Source organism: Elgaria multicarinata, chromosome 3 (genome assembly GCF_023053635.1).
Source record: "Elgaria multicarinata webbii isolate HBS135686 ecotype San Diego chromosome 3, rElgMul1.1.pri, whole genome shotgun sequence".
NCBI lineage: Eukaryota > Metazoa > Chordata > Lepidosauria > Squamata > Anguidae > Elgaria > Elgaria multicarinata.
Window position 1 is genome coordinate 54,267,526 of NC_086173.1, and position 18,807 is coordinate 54,286,332.

At 46.4% G+C, this 18,807-nt stretch overlaps 1 protein-coding gene across 2 annotated transcripts in view; it reads right to left on the bottom strand.

The window, feature by feature from the left end:
* RHBDF2 (rhomboid 5 homolog 2) overlaps nucleotides 1–18,807 on the bottom strand; it is a 74,146-nt gene that overhangs the window by 17,672 nt on the left and 37,667 nt on the right. For both annotated transcript variants that reach the window (XM_063120341.1, XM_063120340.1), the window contains exons 2-8: nucleotides 8,416–8,574; nucleotides 7,134–7,264; nucleotides 5,880–6,072; nucleotides 4,418–4,630; nucleotides 3,717–3,845; nucleotides 1,735–1,865; nucleotides 271–480 (exon numbers count right to left, since the gene is read on the bottom strand). In XM_063120341.1, coding sequence (XP_062976411.1) covers nucleotides 271–480; nucleotides 1,735–1,865; nucleotides 3,717–3,845; nucleotides 4,418–4,630; nucleotides 5,880–6,072; nucleotides 7,134–7,264; nucleotides 8,416–8,550 — 1,142 coding nt within the window. In that variant the 5' untranslated portion in view covers nucleotides 8,551–8,574. The remainder of the gene's footprint in view (nucleotides 1–270; nucleotides 481–1,734; nucleotides 1,866–3,716; nucleotides 3,846–4,417; nucleotides 4,631–5,879; nucleotides 6,073–7,133; nucleotides 7,265–8,415; nucleotides 8,575–18,807) is intronic.

Genomic DNA, 18,807 nt, shown 5'->3' on the forward strand with positions numbered 1-18,807 from the left:
ATCTCCAGAACAGGTTCTGTTTATCATCGAGTCTCAGTTAGGTGCCTACTGATGAGAAAAGGACTATAACTGAAACACGCAGGTGGACTGCTAATTCAATGCATATCCGATGCATAGGACTGAAAGGGACTGAATTGGGTGTTGTGCCTGAACACATCTGGAGGACACCAGGGAGGAGAAGGATGCTACAGACAAACATCAATAAAGACTGACACACAGTTCCATAGTTTCTTTTAAACAACCAGCCTCTAGACATCACTCTTCTCCTACCTATGGCTGTCCGTCAGCTCCAGCTGCGAGCGCACCACGCTGCTGATGCTCCGGCGGTACGTCCTGTTCAGCCACTTGCCCACCACTCCCAGCCCGTAGTAGCGCTTCTTGCGATCAAAGGCGAAGTGCTTCACACGCGCAGCGATCCGTGTGCCCCTCTTGGGAACAGCAGCTGCTGATGGGAGGCCCTTGCCAGCCGCTACTGCACGCCTGCGAGAAGAGGAAGGACTTCGTGGATTCAGAGCCCGAGGGCAGCATGGACACGTACGGAATTATTACTCCCGGATACTAAGCATTAAAATGCTTTTGCTCCCACAAAACCCACGAATGCAAACATTAGCTTCTCTCCACGTCTGTATTTTACTGAAGTGTCACACGGTCATGCATCAAATGGGGGTTCGCTTTGTGTCCCCCAACCCGCTACTCCCGACGGTTCTTTTTCTTTTGGCCTGCTCACTCATTGTTTTCTGCAGGATGATCACAAGGACTAAAATGGTGTGGGCTCCTTGAATATGTGAATAAAAACCCCACTTTCCAGGAACAGATCAGGTGGTCACACAGAGTAGACCCGCTGGAGGCATGAGAATGAAGTCAGTCACAATGAACTTAAGCCTCATTCATTTTAAAAGCTCTACTCTATGTAGAACTAAAATTGGATACTACCCTCTGTGTTCTAATGCTGTGCAGCCAGTTCCACTTGTTACATCCTCTCGACAATGCACAAGAGTCCAAAACACTTGTTAGGTGGAGATTTCTCCACAGCCCTTCACCTCCATGTTTCTTTCGGAGATTGCCTTCCACACTCAAAATCAGGATAAACAATTCATACAACCAGCCTTGCCTCAAACTATGACTGGGTTTGCACGACACGACAGCCCACCGTGACTTCATTTATCTGCAAGCGGTGTTGCATTGTGCCAGCAGGCGTGCGGCATGCTGTGTCCAGGCAGCAGGGGTTGTTTGTGGGTTTGCCAACCCTCACATAACCCATGGCTTGTTTTGGGGTTATATGAGGGTTGTCTAACCCTCTTCCTGCTGCTCGGGTTCGCATGATATGACAATCCACGGTAAGCAAGGCACCGTGCAAAAAATGGAGCCTGCAGGCAACCGGCAGCAATGCAACAGCTCCTGTGGGTAAATTAAGGTACGGTGGGCTGTCATGAACTGCCAACAGGCCCTATGAGTTCAGGCATAACGCACATTAAATGTAAAAGGCCTGCATGGAAGGGCAGGGAGAACAGTCTTTGCCTGTTGCTGAAATGACAAAGTACGCAACAGGTGAGCCTCTCTGGCAACAGCATTCCAAAAAGGCCATTTCTTTGGTAGCCATCAGTCACAATTTGGATGGGAGGGGTAGGTGTGTCTCACTTTCTTTCTCTGGTGGCAATAGCTCAGATATAGCTAAGGTCTGAATAGATACTGAGAAGCACTTGGTACCACTCTAAACCAGAGCCCAAAACTCACTGCAGCGGGTGCTCAGCCTCGGGTGACCTGCCATCCTCTGGCTGAGGAAGTCCTCGGAAGCCAGTGGCCGAGAGGGGTGGGGATTCAAACACATCATCTGGCATGGAGCACATCTCATCAGGGGTGTCAACCTGTGGGAAAGAGAGGGACAGAGAGACTGTTTGTCATGGCCTAGTGGCACTGGGGTCTCCAGGGGCCCATGGACACCAATATGCCCATGGACACCTCTTTTAGTGCCTGTAAGGATGCCTGACCAGCTTTTATTTCTTTTAAAAAAAACCCTTTGAACTAGGAAGTCGGCATGGTGCAAAGCAAAGGGTTGTCCTCCAGCGCTATCTTTACTGGGGTTCAAAAGAGTGTTTTTCTGTTTTTGAACTCTGGCTTGTATTTTGGTCCTTGGCAAGCTACTTTTCTTTTAGTCTCACCAGTTTGACTTCTGGGAAATGAGTGTTCTATGACTGGTGTTACCATCATAGTAGCCATACTAGGATGAGCAAACCCCTCCCCATGGTAGCCATTTTGTGACAGTGCCAATAACACATTCTCTCAAAATCCCAAATGTGTCCACTGACCCCAAAATGGTGGGGACCCATAGCTTATAGTGAGAAGCCGTCATCTTGTTAAGTGACTAATATAACTGCCTAGCCCAGCCACTGTGACCTACAAGACACTGAGGTTACCATAATTCAATGTAGACACCTACACAAATCATGCACTGTGACAGTGCTTGGTGGATAAGGCAGCAGAGAGAGAGAAACTTGGGGACCAAAGAATGACTTCAAATTATCTCTTGTTGTGTGGAACAGAATGCTGCTTAGCTCAGTATAGGTAATAGGTAGGAAGCCAACCAATATAGTAAAAAGGTTACTAAAACGGTTTTGTTTTTGTTTATAAAGCCAGCCTTTTAGTCTAGTCAATGAATAAAATTCACAGAGATATTCAAACAAGGAGTTTAACCTGGGACATCTGGTGTGAGGAACACAAGGCTACAGCTCTAAGCTACACAATTTAAAAGGAGCACGCAAAAAATCAATCAGATGTGGGCATTCAGGAGGGCTGTAATGGTTCCTGAGCAAGAGACATCATCCTCAAAGGCATCAGTAGCACAAAGAATACTTCAAGCTTGGGAGAGAGAATGGGGCAGGCAAATCTGTGTTACCACCATCTGAGCCTGGTCAGTGGGGGAACCTTCTTATGTGACAGGAGGGGTGTTGAATCGCTTTTAGCCTGAGGGCCAAATTCCATTTTAGAAAAGCTCTTGGGGGGCACATCCCAGTGGTGGGAGGGGCTAAAGGCAAAAAAGGGGGCAGGGTGAAAGGGGGCAGGACTAAAAATCCCAGCCTATGGTAGCTGAAAGCTCTTATTGCTAGTAACTAAGCCTTAGGAGGAGAGGCATTTCAGCCTTTTAGAGCAGGGTGGGGGGAACTGTGCAAACAAGGGATGGTAGGGGGAAAGGGGGCAGGAACATTTGGGGAATCCCCAGAGGGCTGGACCTGCCTCCTGGGCCTGAGGATCTGCACCACCACTTTATAGCATGGGAGCTCCTATAGCACAGCTCCTCCCCACCCGATTCATGGAGTGCTGGAAGCCCTCGGCCACTGGAAACAGATGTGGGAAGCTGAGGCCATGCTGGTTGCATCACCAGCCCATTACCAGGCAATCCACAGGAACCATGATCCTGTTCCAGCTGCTGATCCTTGAGGTCTATCTTTGCTTTGAAGTGGTGGGAAGACTTTTTTTATTTTTATTTAAACCACTTATGGCTCTGCACATCAAACCGGAAAGGAGGAACGGAGGGAGATTTGGGACGGAGGAAGTTAAGACACCTCCTACAGCCAACAGAGGGGCTTGCTGAGAAGTTGCTGCAGTTCCTTCCTAGTAGAGATTTAGCCAGAATCAGGTGAGGGCTCCTGACAGGAATGGAATAAAGCTATGGTGATGTAGAAAGGGAGCGGAGGGGGAAACTATGGAACCATGCTTGCCTTACTGAAGAACGAGGAGTCAAAGGTTTCCATGCCGTCCACCACATCCTCATCCATGAAGCTGGGATAGATGAAGCTCCGTTTGTTACCCCTCCGTTTTGACACCGAGGGCTCCAGACCTGAACGTCCCTTTCATAAAAATCAAATGGGAACAGTGAGGAGTCAAATTCAAGCCCCTGCTATTAAGCTTAGGAGTTTTGCCAACCTCTACTGCAGGGGTCAGAAATATCAGGTGTCCCTGGGCCTTACCTGGCCTGCGGACATTCTCCATCTGGCCTGCAGCACCATCCAGCTCCCGCCCCTTCCCAAGCCCCGCCCCTTAGGAGGTTACCAGGGAGAGGAATCTCCGCTATGACCTCCAATCGGTGATCAGAGATAACAGCAATCCCTGCTAGATAACAGCAATCCCAGTTTCTCCATGCAGAGAGAGAGAGAGAGAGAGAGAAGAGGGGATGACTGCTCCTGCCTCTCTTTGCATGGACAACGGAATAAGATTACTCGATAGTACTTGGAGAAAGGGATTTTCATTGCACTCCACCTTTTGCTCAAACTAAAATTCTATATTTCAGCCACTTGTTTATCAGTGTCCGCACTGTACAGTTGATGAACAGAAAGATAAGGAGGCAACAGCACACACAGCCTCTTCTAGAAAAGAAAAGCAAGGGGACAGAGAGGAAACCTTAGTGACAAACCAAACTCACTCTTATCATAGCGGCAGCAGCCTTGAAACTCATATGGGCAACGGATTCCCTCTTCCTGCGGGGTAGGCGGGTGTAGCCAGACCGTACACTACCGAATGATGTTAAGGAGATGACGCCGGGGGTCAGAGGAGGCAGGACGGGATGTGGGGTGCGTGGACGATCCACCTCATCTGGGTGCCGGAAAGGGCGGCCTCGGGCCAAAGGGTCCACAATCTGAAAGACCAAAGCGACTGAAGTCCAAAGCAAATGCCTACGCTGTTGAGATTATTAGTTTCATTTATATCCTGTTTTTCCTCCGTGGAACTTAGAGCTGCCTTGTGAGATAGATCAAGCAAATCACGCTCTTTTGGTCTAAGGCAGAGGCTGGCAACACGGTGCCCAAGGGGGCACTGGCACCCACCAAGCCACCCCAGTGTGCCCGCAAGGCCACTTTTTCCTTGGAAAAGCAGTGCGCCAACATTCGAATGACTTTAACAGAGACGGAGGGAAAGATGCCCGGCCAAAAAAATGTCTGGAGGGGAAGTTCACCCTCCCACCAAAGACCTTTGGAGCGACAGGGTCCTTGGCAGTGAGTGGGTTTCTTCCCCACCTCAGCTATTGTTTGGCAGGGTGAGGGGGGGGCTTTCCCTACCTAGCGCTCTACTGAGGTGACTCCATTGACTTTAACAGAGGTGGGGACAAAAGACCATGGACAAAAAAAGAAAGTGTCATGCCCTGCATAGAGATGGAGTCAGGAGATGAGGAGGAGGTGGCAGAGGCTGGACCTAGTACCGAGAAGCCCAGCTCAGGTAGTGAGGAGCACATTCTGTGTTCCTTGACTTTTGCAGTCAAACCCCCGTTTTCCCCTCCTTTCCCTGCACTGTTCAGCTTCTGTAAATAAACACCTTTGTTGCCTAGCTACCGGCTGGTCTTATCCTTCTTTGTCAAGCCATTTGGCGGCTTTCCCAGACAGAAAGGCTGAGGGGGAGGGGAGAAAAGTGAGGGGGCAAGAAACATGAGAATCCAGACAAGGGGGTGGTTGAGATAATCCAGACAAGATTTTACCCTCCATGGCAATTTGTGGTGGTGCCTGGGACACTCTTCCAAAATGCCAAATGTGTCCGCAGCCCTGAAAAGCTTGCCGACCACTAGTCTAAGGCCACTCACAACACCCATTGGCACGAGAAGCTGCTGAGTCTGACTGTCCACCTATTCGAGTAGGGTGTCCTCTGACTGGCAGTGCCTCTCAAGGGTCTTGAGCAGAGGTCTTTCCCCATCACCGGCTAACAGGAGACGCCAGGGATGGAACCCGGGACCTTCTGTGTGCGAAGCCTTGGCTCTGCCACTGAGCTGGAAGATTAATATTCAAGTAGGGCTATAAATCCAGGGTTGCCCACAACCCAACCCAGCCCTGTAAGCTCGTGCACCTCACTGCCCCTCTTGTGCAATGACGCCCGAGACGACAGGAAGGGGGATGACGTACCTTGGGCAGCTTCTTTGGCTTTGGGGACTCCGTGCCTTGGAAGGACGGCACATCCAGGCTGGGCAGCTCCATCTCTCGGTAGGCAGCTTTGAGTTTTCCATACCGCAGGCTGCAGTGCTGCAGGCTCTTGCGCTGCCAGTGCTGCCGCTTTCCATCCCAGTCGTTGCTGACTCCAAACCACTGGGCGGCCCCTCTGGGGGGAGGAAACAACAGGCCACACCCCACGTGAGACTGAAGGACCAGCAAGCCACCCAGAACGCCGCTCATAGAGAGATCTACGGCCCAGCAAGGCCTTTTTTCCTCCAGAAAAATCTCTCTAGCGGTGCCTCCCAGAATGACTGGCCAGAGGGTGTGTTTTCAGGTGGTGGCAGGGGGTGGGAGGTGGGGGGAGAAACAGGCTGGAGAAAGTACTCTGATGGCTGGCTGTGGCCCACGCATTGCTGACCCTCAACACAGAATGTGCTATTCAAGCTTTGTATACTGGCTACCTACAAAACCTTTATGCACTGGTTACCTGCTCTTTGCAACAACCAGCCATGCTTGTGACTGCACATGGGACTAGTTTTGTGATATTGGGGGGCGGGGGAGGGAGAGCAGGGGAAGCACCCTTAAAACTAACAAAGACAGCAAACATGAACAGTGGGGTGAGGTGGGGAGAGCCATGGCAGTTGCAGTGGGGAATAATAATAATAATAATAATAATAATAATAATAATAATAATAATAATAATAAAAACGCTGCCTAAGGGAATTGCTTTTTCCTATCCACCTCCCTTCAGCAAGCAGTTTTTTTAAAACTTCAAACGTGATTTTGGCTCAGTTCACACTTCAGCCCATCCATTCATAAGGAATAAGGGTTGCTTTTAAAGCAGAGGGATCTATGGATAAAGTCTTCTTCAGCATCCCAGCACAGAGTCTGCCTTCAACGGCAGGAGAACAGAATCTAGGGTGCTTCCAGATGAGGCTTCTGTTGTCCTCAGTGTCCAATTCATGGAATTTTCTCAGGGCGGGGGCGTGAGAGGGTCCAGGCCACAAACATCTTCTGTTTGTAACCTTCACTGATCTTCCATCTTTTTCTTTCTTACCAGAAAAAAAAACCATTAAAGAGGGAAAGACACAATAGCTTCAGAACGCCTTTATATTATTAGTGCTAGGAGCCCTCCACCTGGAAGCACCTGTAGAAACACCAAAGAGTAATTCCTCTTAACACCTTATCAGCATACAGAGCAAAATGGTGGCCTAAAGATTGTCATACTTGCGAATACTCTGGGACAGTGACGTTTGTCTGTGCAAGCCAGGATGCCTTTCGAAGTTGCTGTCCTGCCTTTTCAGCCTGGACTCTTGGAGGCTCACGCTCTTTTGGAGAACTGGGTTTTTCTTCAGAAGCTAGAAGTGTTCGGAAAGAAAGATGGGGATGAAGGTATGATTCGGGGTGGGTGGGAGCTGACTCATGACATGAGCTATCTTTGAGCCTGCCCTTTTGATGGAACATCCTTCATCAGGAAGGAAGAAACCAGAGGAGTTATCTCCAACAGTGGGCTACGCAGCCTGGCAATGCTGGGGAGAGGGGCAGATGTGTGCAAGGGTGGAGTGGTGTGCAGGTTTGATTACAAACTTAACCCCTGACACAATTTACAATTTTGAGAATCAGTGGAGGAAAGAGAAAGAAATGGAGTAAGGAGTGGATGGGCAATTTGGCACCCTCCAGATGTTTTGAACTACAACTCCCATCAGCCCCAGCCAGCATGGCCAATGGCCAATGTTTATGAGAGTTGAAGTCCAAAATATCTGGATGGCACCATGTTGCCTACCTCTAGAAGGATGCCATGGGTGGAGGTTCTCAACTAGTAGACATTCAGGAAAATCACAAGGGAATATTTGTAGTAGAGAGCCCAGAGCAAGAAGGGTTTATGAAGGAGGGCTACTCCTCACTTATGGTGCAGTGATTCAAGAAGGGGTTCTCACTTCTTCTCCCCTGCCTCTGGTAGGAAAAACAATCGTGAAAGACACACCAAATAAGTGTCTTTCACTAAAAATAGTAAAATACCACTGTAAATAAAGTACAATCTTAAAACAATCAAGCTGGCTGATTATCTCTGATGGATTAAAGTATTTGCTTTTGGGAAGGAAGTTCCCCCTCAAGTCAGATTATCTGTCTTTCTGTCTGTCTGTCTTTCTGTCTGTCTGTCTGTCTGTCTATCTATCTATCTATCGGCACCTGTAGTGGCTACACAGTGCTCAAAAGGTCAAAATTAGTTTGCAAGCCAGCCAATGTTGACCCTTTTTGTGCTCCATAGTCACTATGGATGCCTTTCCCCTCTGATTTTTTGGCAGGGGAAATGGCAGCAAACTGGCAATGTTTGTGCCAGTGCTACACGTTTCAGTGGTGCAGCAGCAAGAGGTAGTAGGGGCTGCATGATGCCAACCCTGGGCAGAGAGATAACTTCAAGATACTCACAGCAGCCCCTCCGTACACCAAGGAATCATGGTAATTAAAAAGCAAATAACCATTTGCGGATAACTGTAGCCGTTCATACCAGTGTTTCGTTGCTTTCATCCTCTGCCTCCACTGGTGGAATTGTGATGGAAAGGTTGGGGGGCTTCTTGCTCTGCAGGCGGCTGCTGCTGCTGCTGCTGCTACGGCTGCTTCCATTCTTGTCGCTGTCGGCCATCTTGGATAGGATGATTCAGTCAGCCTGAGATGAGGAAAGGAACAGGAATTGTGGTCCTTTAGATCTCCCACAGCCAAAGCCCAAAAGTAAACAGCTGATTTAAAACTGAGCTTGTCAGTGAGGCCTTGGTTTAACGTCTTTATTTACCACATTCCCTAAGTAGAGTTACATACTAGAGATTCTTTGAGCAAGAATAAATCTGCTTTAGGAAGTGACAGAGAAAACCTGTTGTGCAGCAAGGGTCAACTTAAAAATAACTGAGTCAGAAGCCTCCAGCTAATCTGCTTTCCCAGCCTTACTGATCCACTGAAATGGCTTATATAATAATAAAACTAAAGCATGGGCAGTGAACCTTTTTGGCCCAGGGGCCAAATTCCAATTTGGGAAGGGTCTTGGTGGGCGCATTCCAGTAATGGGTGGGGCCAAGGACAGATGTGATTCTTACCAATTTGGACATTTCCCCACCAAGCATACAGAATGCAGCTTAATTCTATGCAGGCCTACTCTGCTGTAAGACCCAGTGCACCTGGTCCCAGGGCCTCAAATGCACAGCTCATTTCTATGCAACAGAATTTCATTGCTTTTAAATACCCTCTTATCTTCAAACACTCATCAGAGATAACAGCAGAAGCCACTTGTGGGCCAAATGAGGAACTCCCGGGGTGGGGGGGCAACATCGGGGCCATCCCTGAAGTAATGGCACTGAATGCGTACAGTGTCTGGCTTGAATACAAGCGGGGCCATGTCAAATTCCTTCTGCAAACACACGAGACCCAATCTTTAGACTTGAGGTGCTACCATTTTCAGTAAACCATTCCTGCCATACTATGGAAGCTTATGCCTCCTCCTACCTGATGAGGCAATTGAGACATTGAACTAGCATGCGTAACCAAAAGGCCAACATTAGGGCTGTGTGTACATGGCAATTCTGCAATGGCGCAGAGTGTGGTATGGGGTATTGTATTCAGAGCTCATTAAAAATATATATGAAAGCACAGGGTTGGATCCATCCTGAGTCAAGTTTAGAGTAAATCCATTGAAATCAATCTGATGTAAATTAGTCACGAGTAAATTACACTGCATTGATACAATGGGTCTACACTCTCACAGAGAGAGAGAGAGAGAGAGAGCGCATGTGACTGTTTTATACAGAAACACACATATGTGAGAACTGTACAGAACAGGGATGCAGAACATCTTTCAGACCAGCGGCCAAATTCCATGTCAGAGAAGCTCTTGTGGCTGCATTCCAGTAATGGAAAGGGCCACCAGTGTATTTTTAGATTAAATCTCTCAGAGCCAATAATTAAACCTTCGGAGAGGCATTTCAACCTTTTAGAATAAGGGGAAAATTCTGCACAAAAGCTAGGGAAACCTCTAAACAATCAGTGTTTGGGGTAAAGGAGGTGGGGCCGGAGGGGGCAAGGCCTTCTGGGGGAACTGCACTGGGGTCAGATTTGGGGCCCATGCCAGGGTTTCGGCACCCCTGAGAACTGAAAATGAACATTATCCTAACTGCTTCCCTCCAACGCCCTTTCATTCATCCTCACTCCATAGCCACTGCACCCGTCCTTCTGAAATTCTACAGGTTGCTTAGGGGCACCTCTACAATGTATGCATACATATTGCCCACAAAAACACAACAGGAGGAGGGGAAAGCAACCCCCCTTTTTAGCCCCCTGCCAAAATCAACTTCAGAGGCAGCTAGCACGATCCTTTCCCCTGAACCTATCCTTCTGAAAGCACACAGATTTTCATTTTCACGTATTTCCCCAAAAGAAACACAGGGGTAAGAAAATCCTTGTTTTGAAAGCCTTCAAACTTTTGCATCCCCACCGCAGGCCCCAATTTGTCTGAAATTGGGCAGGGCTCCTTCCCTCAGAAGAGGCTACTATGCCTGCAAGTGTAATCCAATTCTGCCAAAAAGCAAAAAAAAAAGTTATAGGTTTTTTTGGTGATTTCCCAGTGATAGACAATGGAAAGGCACAAAGCTTCAGAGTTTTGGACCCAATTGAATCAGGCAGCCCCTGAAGCAGTCTGAGCCAAATCAGGCCGCTTTACAAATTGGGTTCCAAACCAGATTTACTTGGACTGCACAGTAGGAACCACACATTTGCACTCATTTCAGAAGTGAAGCTCTTTCCCAATTAGCCTAAGTGTGTTTACCATGGGAGCCCAAATCGCCTTCTTTAATCATCCTAGCTTATTCAGGCCGACTGCAGATTGCAGGTGCAAGGAAGAACCTACCAAGAACACAAGGATTCACAATAATAAGGGGATGCCCACGGAACAGGAGGGGAAGACCCTGGATGGGATTAGCTGTACAGAGTGGGTCAGTCGGGGTTTACAAAACAGCTCTTAACTGGTCTCACCCACTTTGCAATTGGGAGCTATTTAGGTTAGGCTGTCTAAGCCCAGTGACTAGCATGGGAATGGTTAAAACCTCTGGACAGTTGGCAAAAGGAGTCAGCTTACATACGTGACCAAGGAATAAAATCTTATATAGGTAGCAAGGAGGTAGAGATCCAGCTATTATAGGCTTCAAATTGTAGACCATCACAGTGGTCTTTAAGATTCCAGTGGCCTCTAAGTCATCATAGAATCATAGAATAGTAGAGTTGGAAGGAGCCTATAAGGCCCATCAAATCCAACCACTGAGCCAACCACAGTTTGTGCTAAGCATAGTCAAGAACCACACCATGCTATGGTTTGAGCTTCGAAATGTAGAACAAGGAAACCATAGTTTAGAGCAGGGGGTGTTGAGTTTTAGACCCGTGGGCCAAATCTGGCCCACCCTGGATTCTGGTTTGGCCACCTGGGGTTCTCCAGATGGCCACACTATTTTCCCTTGGTCTTCCTGATTGGTGCTTGAGGGAATTTTTTTCTGGCTTTTGTGCAGTTCCACCCCCACCCCCCAATTATAAAAAAGGTTTAAATGCCTCTCCTAAGGCTTTGTTACTGGGAGTAAGGGCTTGAACCTACAATATACTGGTATTTTCAGTACCACCTGCCACTGGAATGTGGCCTCCAAGTGCTTCCTCAAATCTGAATTTGGCCCTCAAGCTGAAAGTGGTTCGACACCCCTGGTTCAGAGCTGTTTGCCTGCTTTTGCTTTCCATCTACTTTGCACTCAGCTTCATATGTCAATAAATACATTCCTGTCTCCATGCTATAGCATTCTCCTGAGGTGAAGCAAAGGCCAAAACTGTGATTGTCATTGGTTTGTGAATTCAGATGTAATGGCAAACCACAGTTAGTGTAAACATGGTTTGGAGCTGGTTTGTAAACGTCACATTTGTATGGCAACTGCTCACAGACCATGGTTTGTGCACTGACTGGCTTAGATTTAAAAATGAATCATGGTTTGGCGCAACACCTGAATACAGCCTAATATAAAAACTATGCCCCCACTTTGGGTGTGAACACATGAATTCCCAAAGAGCAGTACAGGAGTCTAGAAAATTAAATATTTGTCCATCCCTTGATGCCAGTCTTAATGCTGCACCCAAAGTACAGGAAGAAACATTCATCTCCTTCACTGAGCAGCTCCAACCAGGTTTGGTCTTTGCACTTTTCCAATGACAAAACACTAAACAGCTGAAGGTCTAGAAGGGGAGACTCAGCGTTAAGAGTCTAGATTGCAAGTTCTGGACTGATGACAAAGACATGGTTGCCGAAACCTAAAAAATGACTAAGTGCTATAATCTATAATGCAGACAAAAGGCACAGTAGAACACCAGTGTAGGCTATGCAAATAAAACTCGTTATGGTACTTGATTCAATCAGGAAACAACCCCTACAGATAAACATGAGCTGGAGGGCATCCCAAACAGCCAGACACTTGACAAATGAAATGCTACTATGCAAGGGATTTTTCACAAAGCCTTTCCCAAGATCACCATAGCTCCCTATCCCTGCTCTGTTGCCAGTTAATCTTCTGCTATGCTCACTACTTCTTTATGACAGGGCTGTGCAGAAAGTAGATCTCCAGATGCCTAGACTTCAGTTCCCAGTATTTATGACCACTGGTCATGCTGTCAGGGGCTTCTGCGAGTTGAAGTCCAAAACATTTGGAGTTTTACCTTCTGCCTTATCAACCCTTTCTTCTCCCCACCCCTGATTCACTTCTGCTCTGTCGCTCTTTCTTATACCTCTGCCCTTCAACTGAAAATAGACAGTAGCTCTTTGGAGATACAGAGATGGTACTGCAGAGCTGTTGCTGCTTATAGTACACTGTACACTCACTTCCTCTGTCCCATCACGAAACCCTCTGCAAATTGGTTCTTCAGCATTTTTGTAGCACCTCAATCTCTAGCCTGGAAAAGTCAAAGCAAGTCCATAGAACAGGGGTGAAGAACCTCTTTCCTCCCAAGGGGCCGAATTCAATTTTGGAGAAACTGTTGGGGCCACAGGGCAGGGCCAAACCAAAAGGGGTCAGGCAAAAATACCAACATATTTATGGTTAAAGGTCCTACTGCTAGTAACTAAGCTTTAGCAGAGACGTTTCAGCCTTTTAGAATGGGGGGAGGTTAGTGCAGAACAGCCAGGAATCCACCAAACTATTGCAGGTTAGGGGAGATGGGGTGGAGCCAAGGGAAGAGGGCGTGGCTATCTGAGGGAACCCCTGAAGGCCAGATTGAGGTACAAGATCCCCCTGCCATAGTAGCACAGCATGGAACTGCTTTTATTAAAAATGAGAACCATTCAGTCCAATTGTGTCAAACACCTACTATTCAGAGCAAGCACTACACTTCCCCTCCCTTGCCGGCTTATAGCAGCTTGGAAGCCACGTTAAGAAAGAGGGGTTCAAGATTGAGAGGATGACTGCCTGACACATACAGCCCTGAAAAACAAAAGTAAAGAGTGCAACACTGCCAAACCTCCTCCAACAAAACAAAATCTGAAAAATGAGAAGCTGAAATTGACAGATTCAATCTTCTCTAATAAACAGACCTGTTTGGGAAATAGAAAAGATTTCTATCACATCCTCCAAGAACGTTAATTAAATCTTGCAAACTCAGGAAGTCTACTAGAAGAGTTTCACACAAGCAAGATAGATACACACATGCTTAATAGTTCCCAAGAAATATCATGCAAAAGCTAAAACCCTTCATCTGGGTTTACTCTGACAACAGTTTAGTCAGCAGCATCTTAACAACTATGCACAGACAGACATGACACCAATTACCAGATCCTATTATGAAGTTACACGAGATCTAGGAAAGAAACAGGAGCACCAGTGCCGAAAGCCACGTTTGAGAGCCACGTGCAACCCTGAGCCTTAATTGCAATGATAATTATATTTTGGCAAATTAGCATCTACCAATAGAAGAATAAAGCCTCAATCACCTGCCTATCTCCACTTCTGGACACCCACCAGAAATGGAAGAGACCTGCATGGCACTCAGAACAATTAAAGATACTTAAATGCTCTATCATCATTTTTTTGACTCTGCTGCCACCTAAAGCAAAGCAATGGTATACCATAGATCAGAAAAGGTACCGCCAAGTCCAAGAAATCTCCAAGGTGGTTAACAAGCAGAGTCAAGGAAGCACTGCCAAGAAGGCTTCTTTCAGAAAATAGAAGTTTTGTCAAAAAAAGGAGAAAGGGACACAAATGTTGACAAAAGAAATGTAAAGGGATGCCAGAAAAGGTATTTGAAGAGCACATGTTGCTAAAAACATTGAGACTAACAATAATTTAAAAAATTAAATACATTGGAAACAGGAAATCTGCTACGGATGAGACTGGACTGGTGAATGAAAAGGGAGTTAAAACTGTACTAAAGGAGGAGAAGTAATTGCAGAAAGGCCAGATGAATGCTTTGCATTTGTTTTTACTATGGAAGATATAGGGAAGAACTGACTTTTGGGGGGAAAGGAGTCTGAAGGACAGATTGTGATCACAAGAGATCACTTTCTAGATCTGAGTGACAAATTGAAAAGAAACAAATCACTATATCTAGGTGGTACCCACTGAGAGTGCTTAAGGAATTCAAGGACAGTATGCAAGAGGGGCCTTGAGCCTGCAGCCACACACCCCTACCACTTGCATCCAGGGTCAAGCCCCCAAACATGCAGAAATGCTCATTTCTGGAAGGGACAGGTGGTTTACCTTCTAGAAACAAGCATTTCCACTTGTTTTCAGGCTCGCCTCTGGAGGTGCGACATCACGGCTGCAAGCTGGCTACAACAAGCAGGGCTGGCCGTGCGCACAAGGCCCTATTGGCTCCTGTCCAAAGTGTGCAGCTGCTGAACTTCTAACAAAAATATGTAACCCAGTCTTTCATAATCTGGTGCCCACCAAAAGTTTTGGACTACACCTTCTAGCGATCCTGAGCATTGCCCATGCTGGCTGAGACTGATGGGTGTTGAGTGCAAAACATCTGGAGGGCACCAGGCAATGATGTGGGTTTTCCAGAAATTTTTTGAATTCCCTCTTCATCATAACAGTTAAAGGTGCAGGAGCTATACTAGAGCGACCAGATTTAAAAGAGGGCAGGGCACCTGCAGCTTTAATTGTTGTGATGAAGAGGGAATTTCACCAGGTTCCCCATATATACAAATGACACCTGCTGAAATTTCCTTTTCAATACAACTGTTAAAGATACAGGAGCCCTGTCCTCCTTTTCATATGGTCACCCTAGGTGTATTTCAATGATACATATGCATTCTCTCAGATATTTGCTAGGGACCATCACTTGAAAAATGTTAATTACAATTTTGAAACTGCCAACCTTGTTTAATATTATATTAGCAATTGGCTTTCATTCAGTTTTACTAAAGAACTTAATGAAATGGAAAATTTTCTGCAGAAAAATGGAACACTGGAAAAAATTCCACCCCAGATCACTGGCACCAATTTGCTAAAGGCTGATGTAATGTGTCTGTAAGATCAATCTCTGTACCAGAGGAGTGGAGAGGAGCCAATATAATGCCAGTTTTCAAAAAGGGATCCAAGGTTGGAGGAGATCCAGGAAAATATAGGCCAGTTGGCTTAATGTGTGTTCTGGGTAAGTTGGTGGAAAGCATGATTAAGATAATAATATCAAGCACATAAAAGAACAAGTCTCAGTGAAGAAGGATCAACATGGCTTCTTCAAATATAGATCCAGTCTCATTAACCTTCTAGAATTATTTGGGCGTACCAACAAGCATTTGGATAGGGATGATCCAGTAGACATTATTTACTTGGACTTCAAAAAAGCTTTTGACAAAGTCCCTCACCAATGACTCCTGAGCAAACCTAGTAGTCATGGGATAAGAGGACATGGGAGCTAATCGATCAATAATTAGTTAAAGAACTGAAAGCAGAAAGTAGCAAGAAATGGGCAGTTCTTACAATGGAGTGGTGTAAACAGTGACCAGTGCTTGTTAACTTGTTCATAAATTATTTGGATGAGTGATTTTTAACTTGTTCATAAATGATTTGTAATTAGGAGTGAGCAATAAGGTGGCCATGTTTGCTGATGACACAAAATCATTTAGGATGGCAGACTCAAAGATCACAAAGGGCTTCAAAAGGATCTCTCCTAACTGGGCAAATGGCCAATAAAATGACAAATGCTGTTCAGTATAGTCAAGTGTAAAGTGATGCACATTGGGGCAAAAATTCCTAATTTCCTCTGAGCTGGTGGTGGTTGAACAACAAAGGGAACTTGGGGATGTGGTGGATAACTTAATGAAAATGTTAACCCAGTATGTGGCTGCTGAGAAAAGGGCAAATTCTGTGTTGAGGATCAGAGCGAGAGGAATTGGAAATAAAATTGCCAACTAATACAAGACCTTTAAACAAATTTATGGTGCAACCACTCTTGGAATATGGAGTAGAGTTTCAGCTACTGCTCCTCAAAATAGATAGTTTGGAGCCGGGAAAGGTGCAGAAAAGGGCAACCAAAATGATCAAGGGGCAGGAACAACTCCCCTATAAGGAAAGGTATGTTTGGGGCTGTTTGGAAACAAAGTGAGTAAGGGCAGGGGACATGATAGAGTAATTCTAGAATTCATAATACTAGAACTCAGGGTCATCCAATGAAGCTGAACGATGCTGCCCGAATGTAGTGACACCCACCAATTTAGGCAGCTTCAAAGGGGGATTAAGACAAATTTATGGACAAATTCAATGGCTACTAGTCATGATGCACCCAGTATCAGAGGCAGTCTGCCTCTGAAAACCAGTTTCTAGGGAACATGAGCAGGATATCCTGCTTGCAGCCGTCCCATGGGCATCTGGTAGGCCATTGTGGGAACAGAATGCTGATTGTATAGGCCTTTGGTCTGATTCAGCGTGGTTCTCCTTATCTCTTCCTATAAAGCGGAAAGTATGTGTGTGTCATGTATGTCCGGAAATTTGACACGGTGATAGATCTGGCTGTACAATGTACCAGAAAAATCTAAAAACACAGAATTTCGGGTTATAAGTATTTTTAAAGAATTTAATAAAAACCAAGACTTATGCCTACAACTCCCAGCATACCTTGGGTGGGAGGCCAGACTTACCAGCCTTTGGCAGCCATTGTTAATTGTGTGGGCGGATGGCCACTGTGTGCCTTTCCCAACCCAGACCCCAAAGGTTGATCTTGAGCAGTCAACCCAATTCCACATAAAAGAAAACAACCTACATAAATGGGCTGCATCCATTTGTGGTGCCTCCTTCCCACCCACTGTGTGTTGTTTTAAAATCATAACTAAATACAACAGCGTGATTTTGAGAGGCCAAGCTCTGAACATGCTCAAAAGTACCTCGTCCTAATATCACTGTTTTCTCAGAATCTGGGGAAGTGTGTGCGTGCACAGCCTTTGCCCTAAAGAGGGAGGGAAAGCACTCTGCGCATGCCCAGAAGCAGACCTGACAAAGGGGAACAAGTGCCCGGGGTTGTCCTGGCCCTTCAGTTCAGGCTCCTGAGGAGCACTTGGTGGACGAGAAGCGTGGGCCAAGGCAGCCCCAGCAAGAATTGGCCAGAGCTGGGCGCGTCTACTGACAGCTGCTTACTGCCCTCCTCAGCAATGCTACTCCTCAATGGTCTATTGAGGAGCAGCACAGGCAACGAGAGGAGGGAAGTGCCTCTCAGAGGACGCAGGCATCTGCGGGTCACCAAAGTCATGCTGGCAGGTATAGTACTGGCATGTAGAGTGGCTGATTTTAGCAAATCGGGACACTATCTCTCAGTCCTAATTCAGCCCCCACTTTCCTGACCTTTCGCTGTCTTTGTTCTCCTTCTCCCTGACTTTCCCTAACTGCCACTCACTCCACCCACTGTTCCATCCCAGCTTCAGCTATCAGGCATTCCTCCATTCACTCTTCTGTTTCAATGGTATAGTCAGGCTTTTACATAAAAATCATAACCCTTATTCAGTAATTCTTGCATCTCTCTTGGAATGTTGTCATTTAGTTATAACGGGGGGGGGGGGGGAAGCCTAGCACCAGCCTACTACTTTAAGATGATTACCTTGCAGGCATATATTTATTAGGGGGTCCGAGCAATGCTGGGTGTCAGCTAGTGTTCTTATAATAGAAGTCCCCATTCCTCAGTCACTGCCAGTTCTGTGCTGATGTTCAATCCAGCACTTAAGCCCAAAAACAGTGACCCTAGCAATTCTTGCTGCAGACATAGACTCCTGGCATGATTGTGGGTTAGTTATCCTACCACCACCCAGTAGCACCCCCACCTAAATGGCTCCAGAAACTTAGCCTGCTCAGCATCAGTGCTTCCAGCTGTGGAACTCTTTGTACCTCCTGACAGTTAGCTGAAAATTCCCCAGGCAACTTGATTATAAAAGCATTCACTCCCTTTTGCATCAGGTTCAGCTATGTGAGGGTAACCACATCTGGGTAATCACAAATAGTGGGTTTTCTTTCCCTTCATGTAAGCACAAGTGGTCCCCAATTTGGATCAGGACCACAGTGCTTTGGAAGGAGGGGGCTAAACCTTAGATTGTTGGTTGTTTTTATGCTCTTCATGATTTTAATTTTTGTGAACCGCCGAGACAGCTTCAGCTATTGGGCGGTATAAAAAATGTAATTAATAAATAAACCTCCCCCTATTCATTTCTGTCCCCAAATCCCCCCAAACACACTTTGTGGGGTTAAAAGAAGAAAGATGTTTCCATTGAAGGCAATGGAGGTTTCTCCCCCTTCTTTTAACCCCCTGACGGGGGGATGGAGGGAGAAGAGTTAACTGCCCCCTCCTGTAGCACTGTGGTCTTGATCCAACCAGGTTAAGAAAATTATCATGCATAGCTCTACTATTAACCATT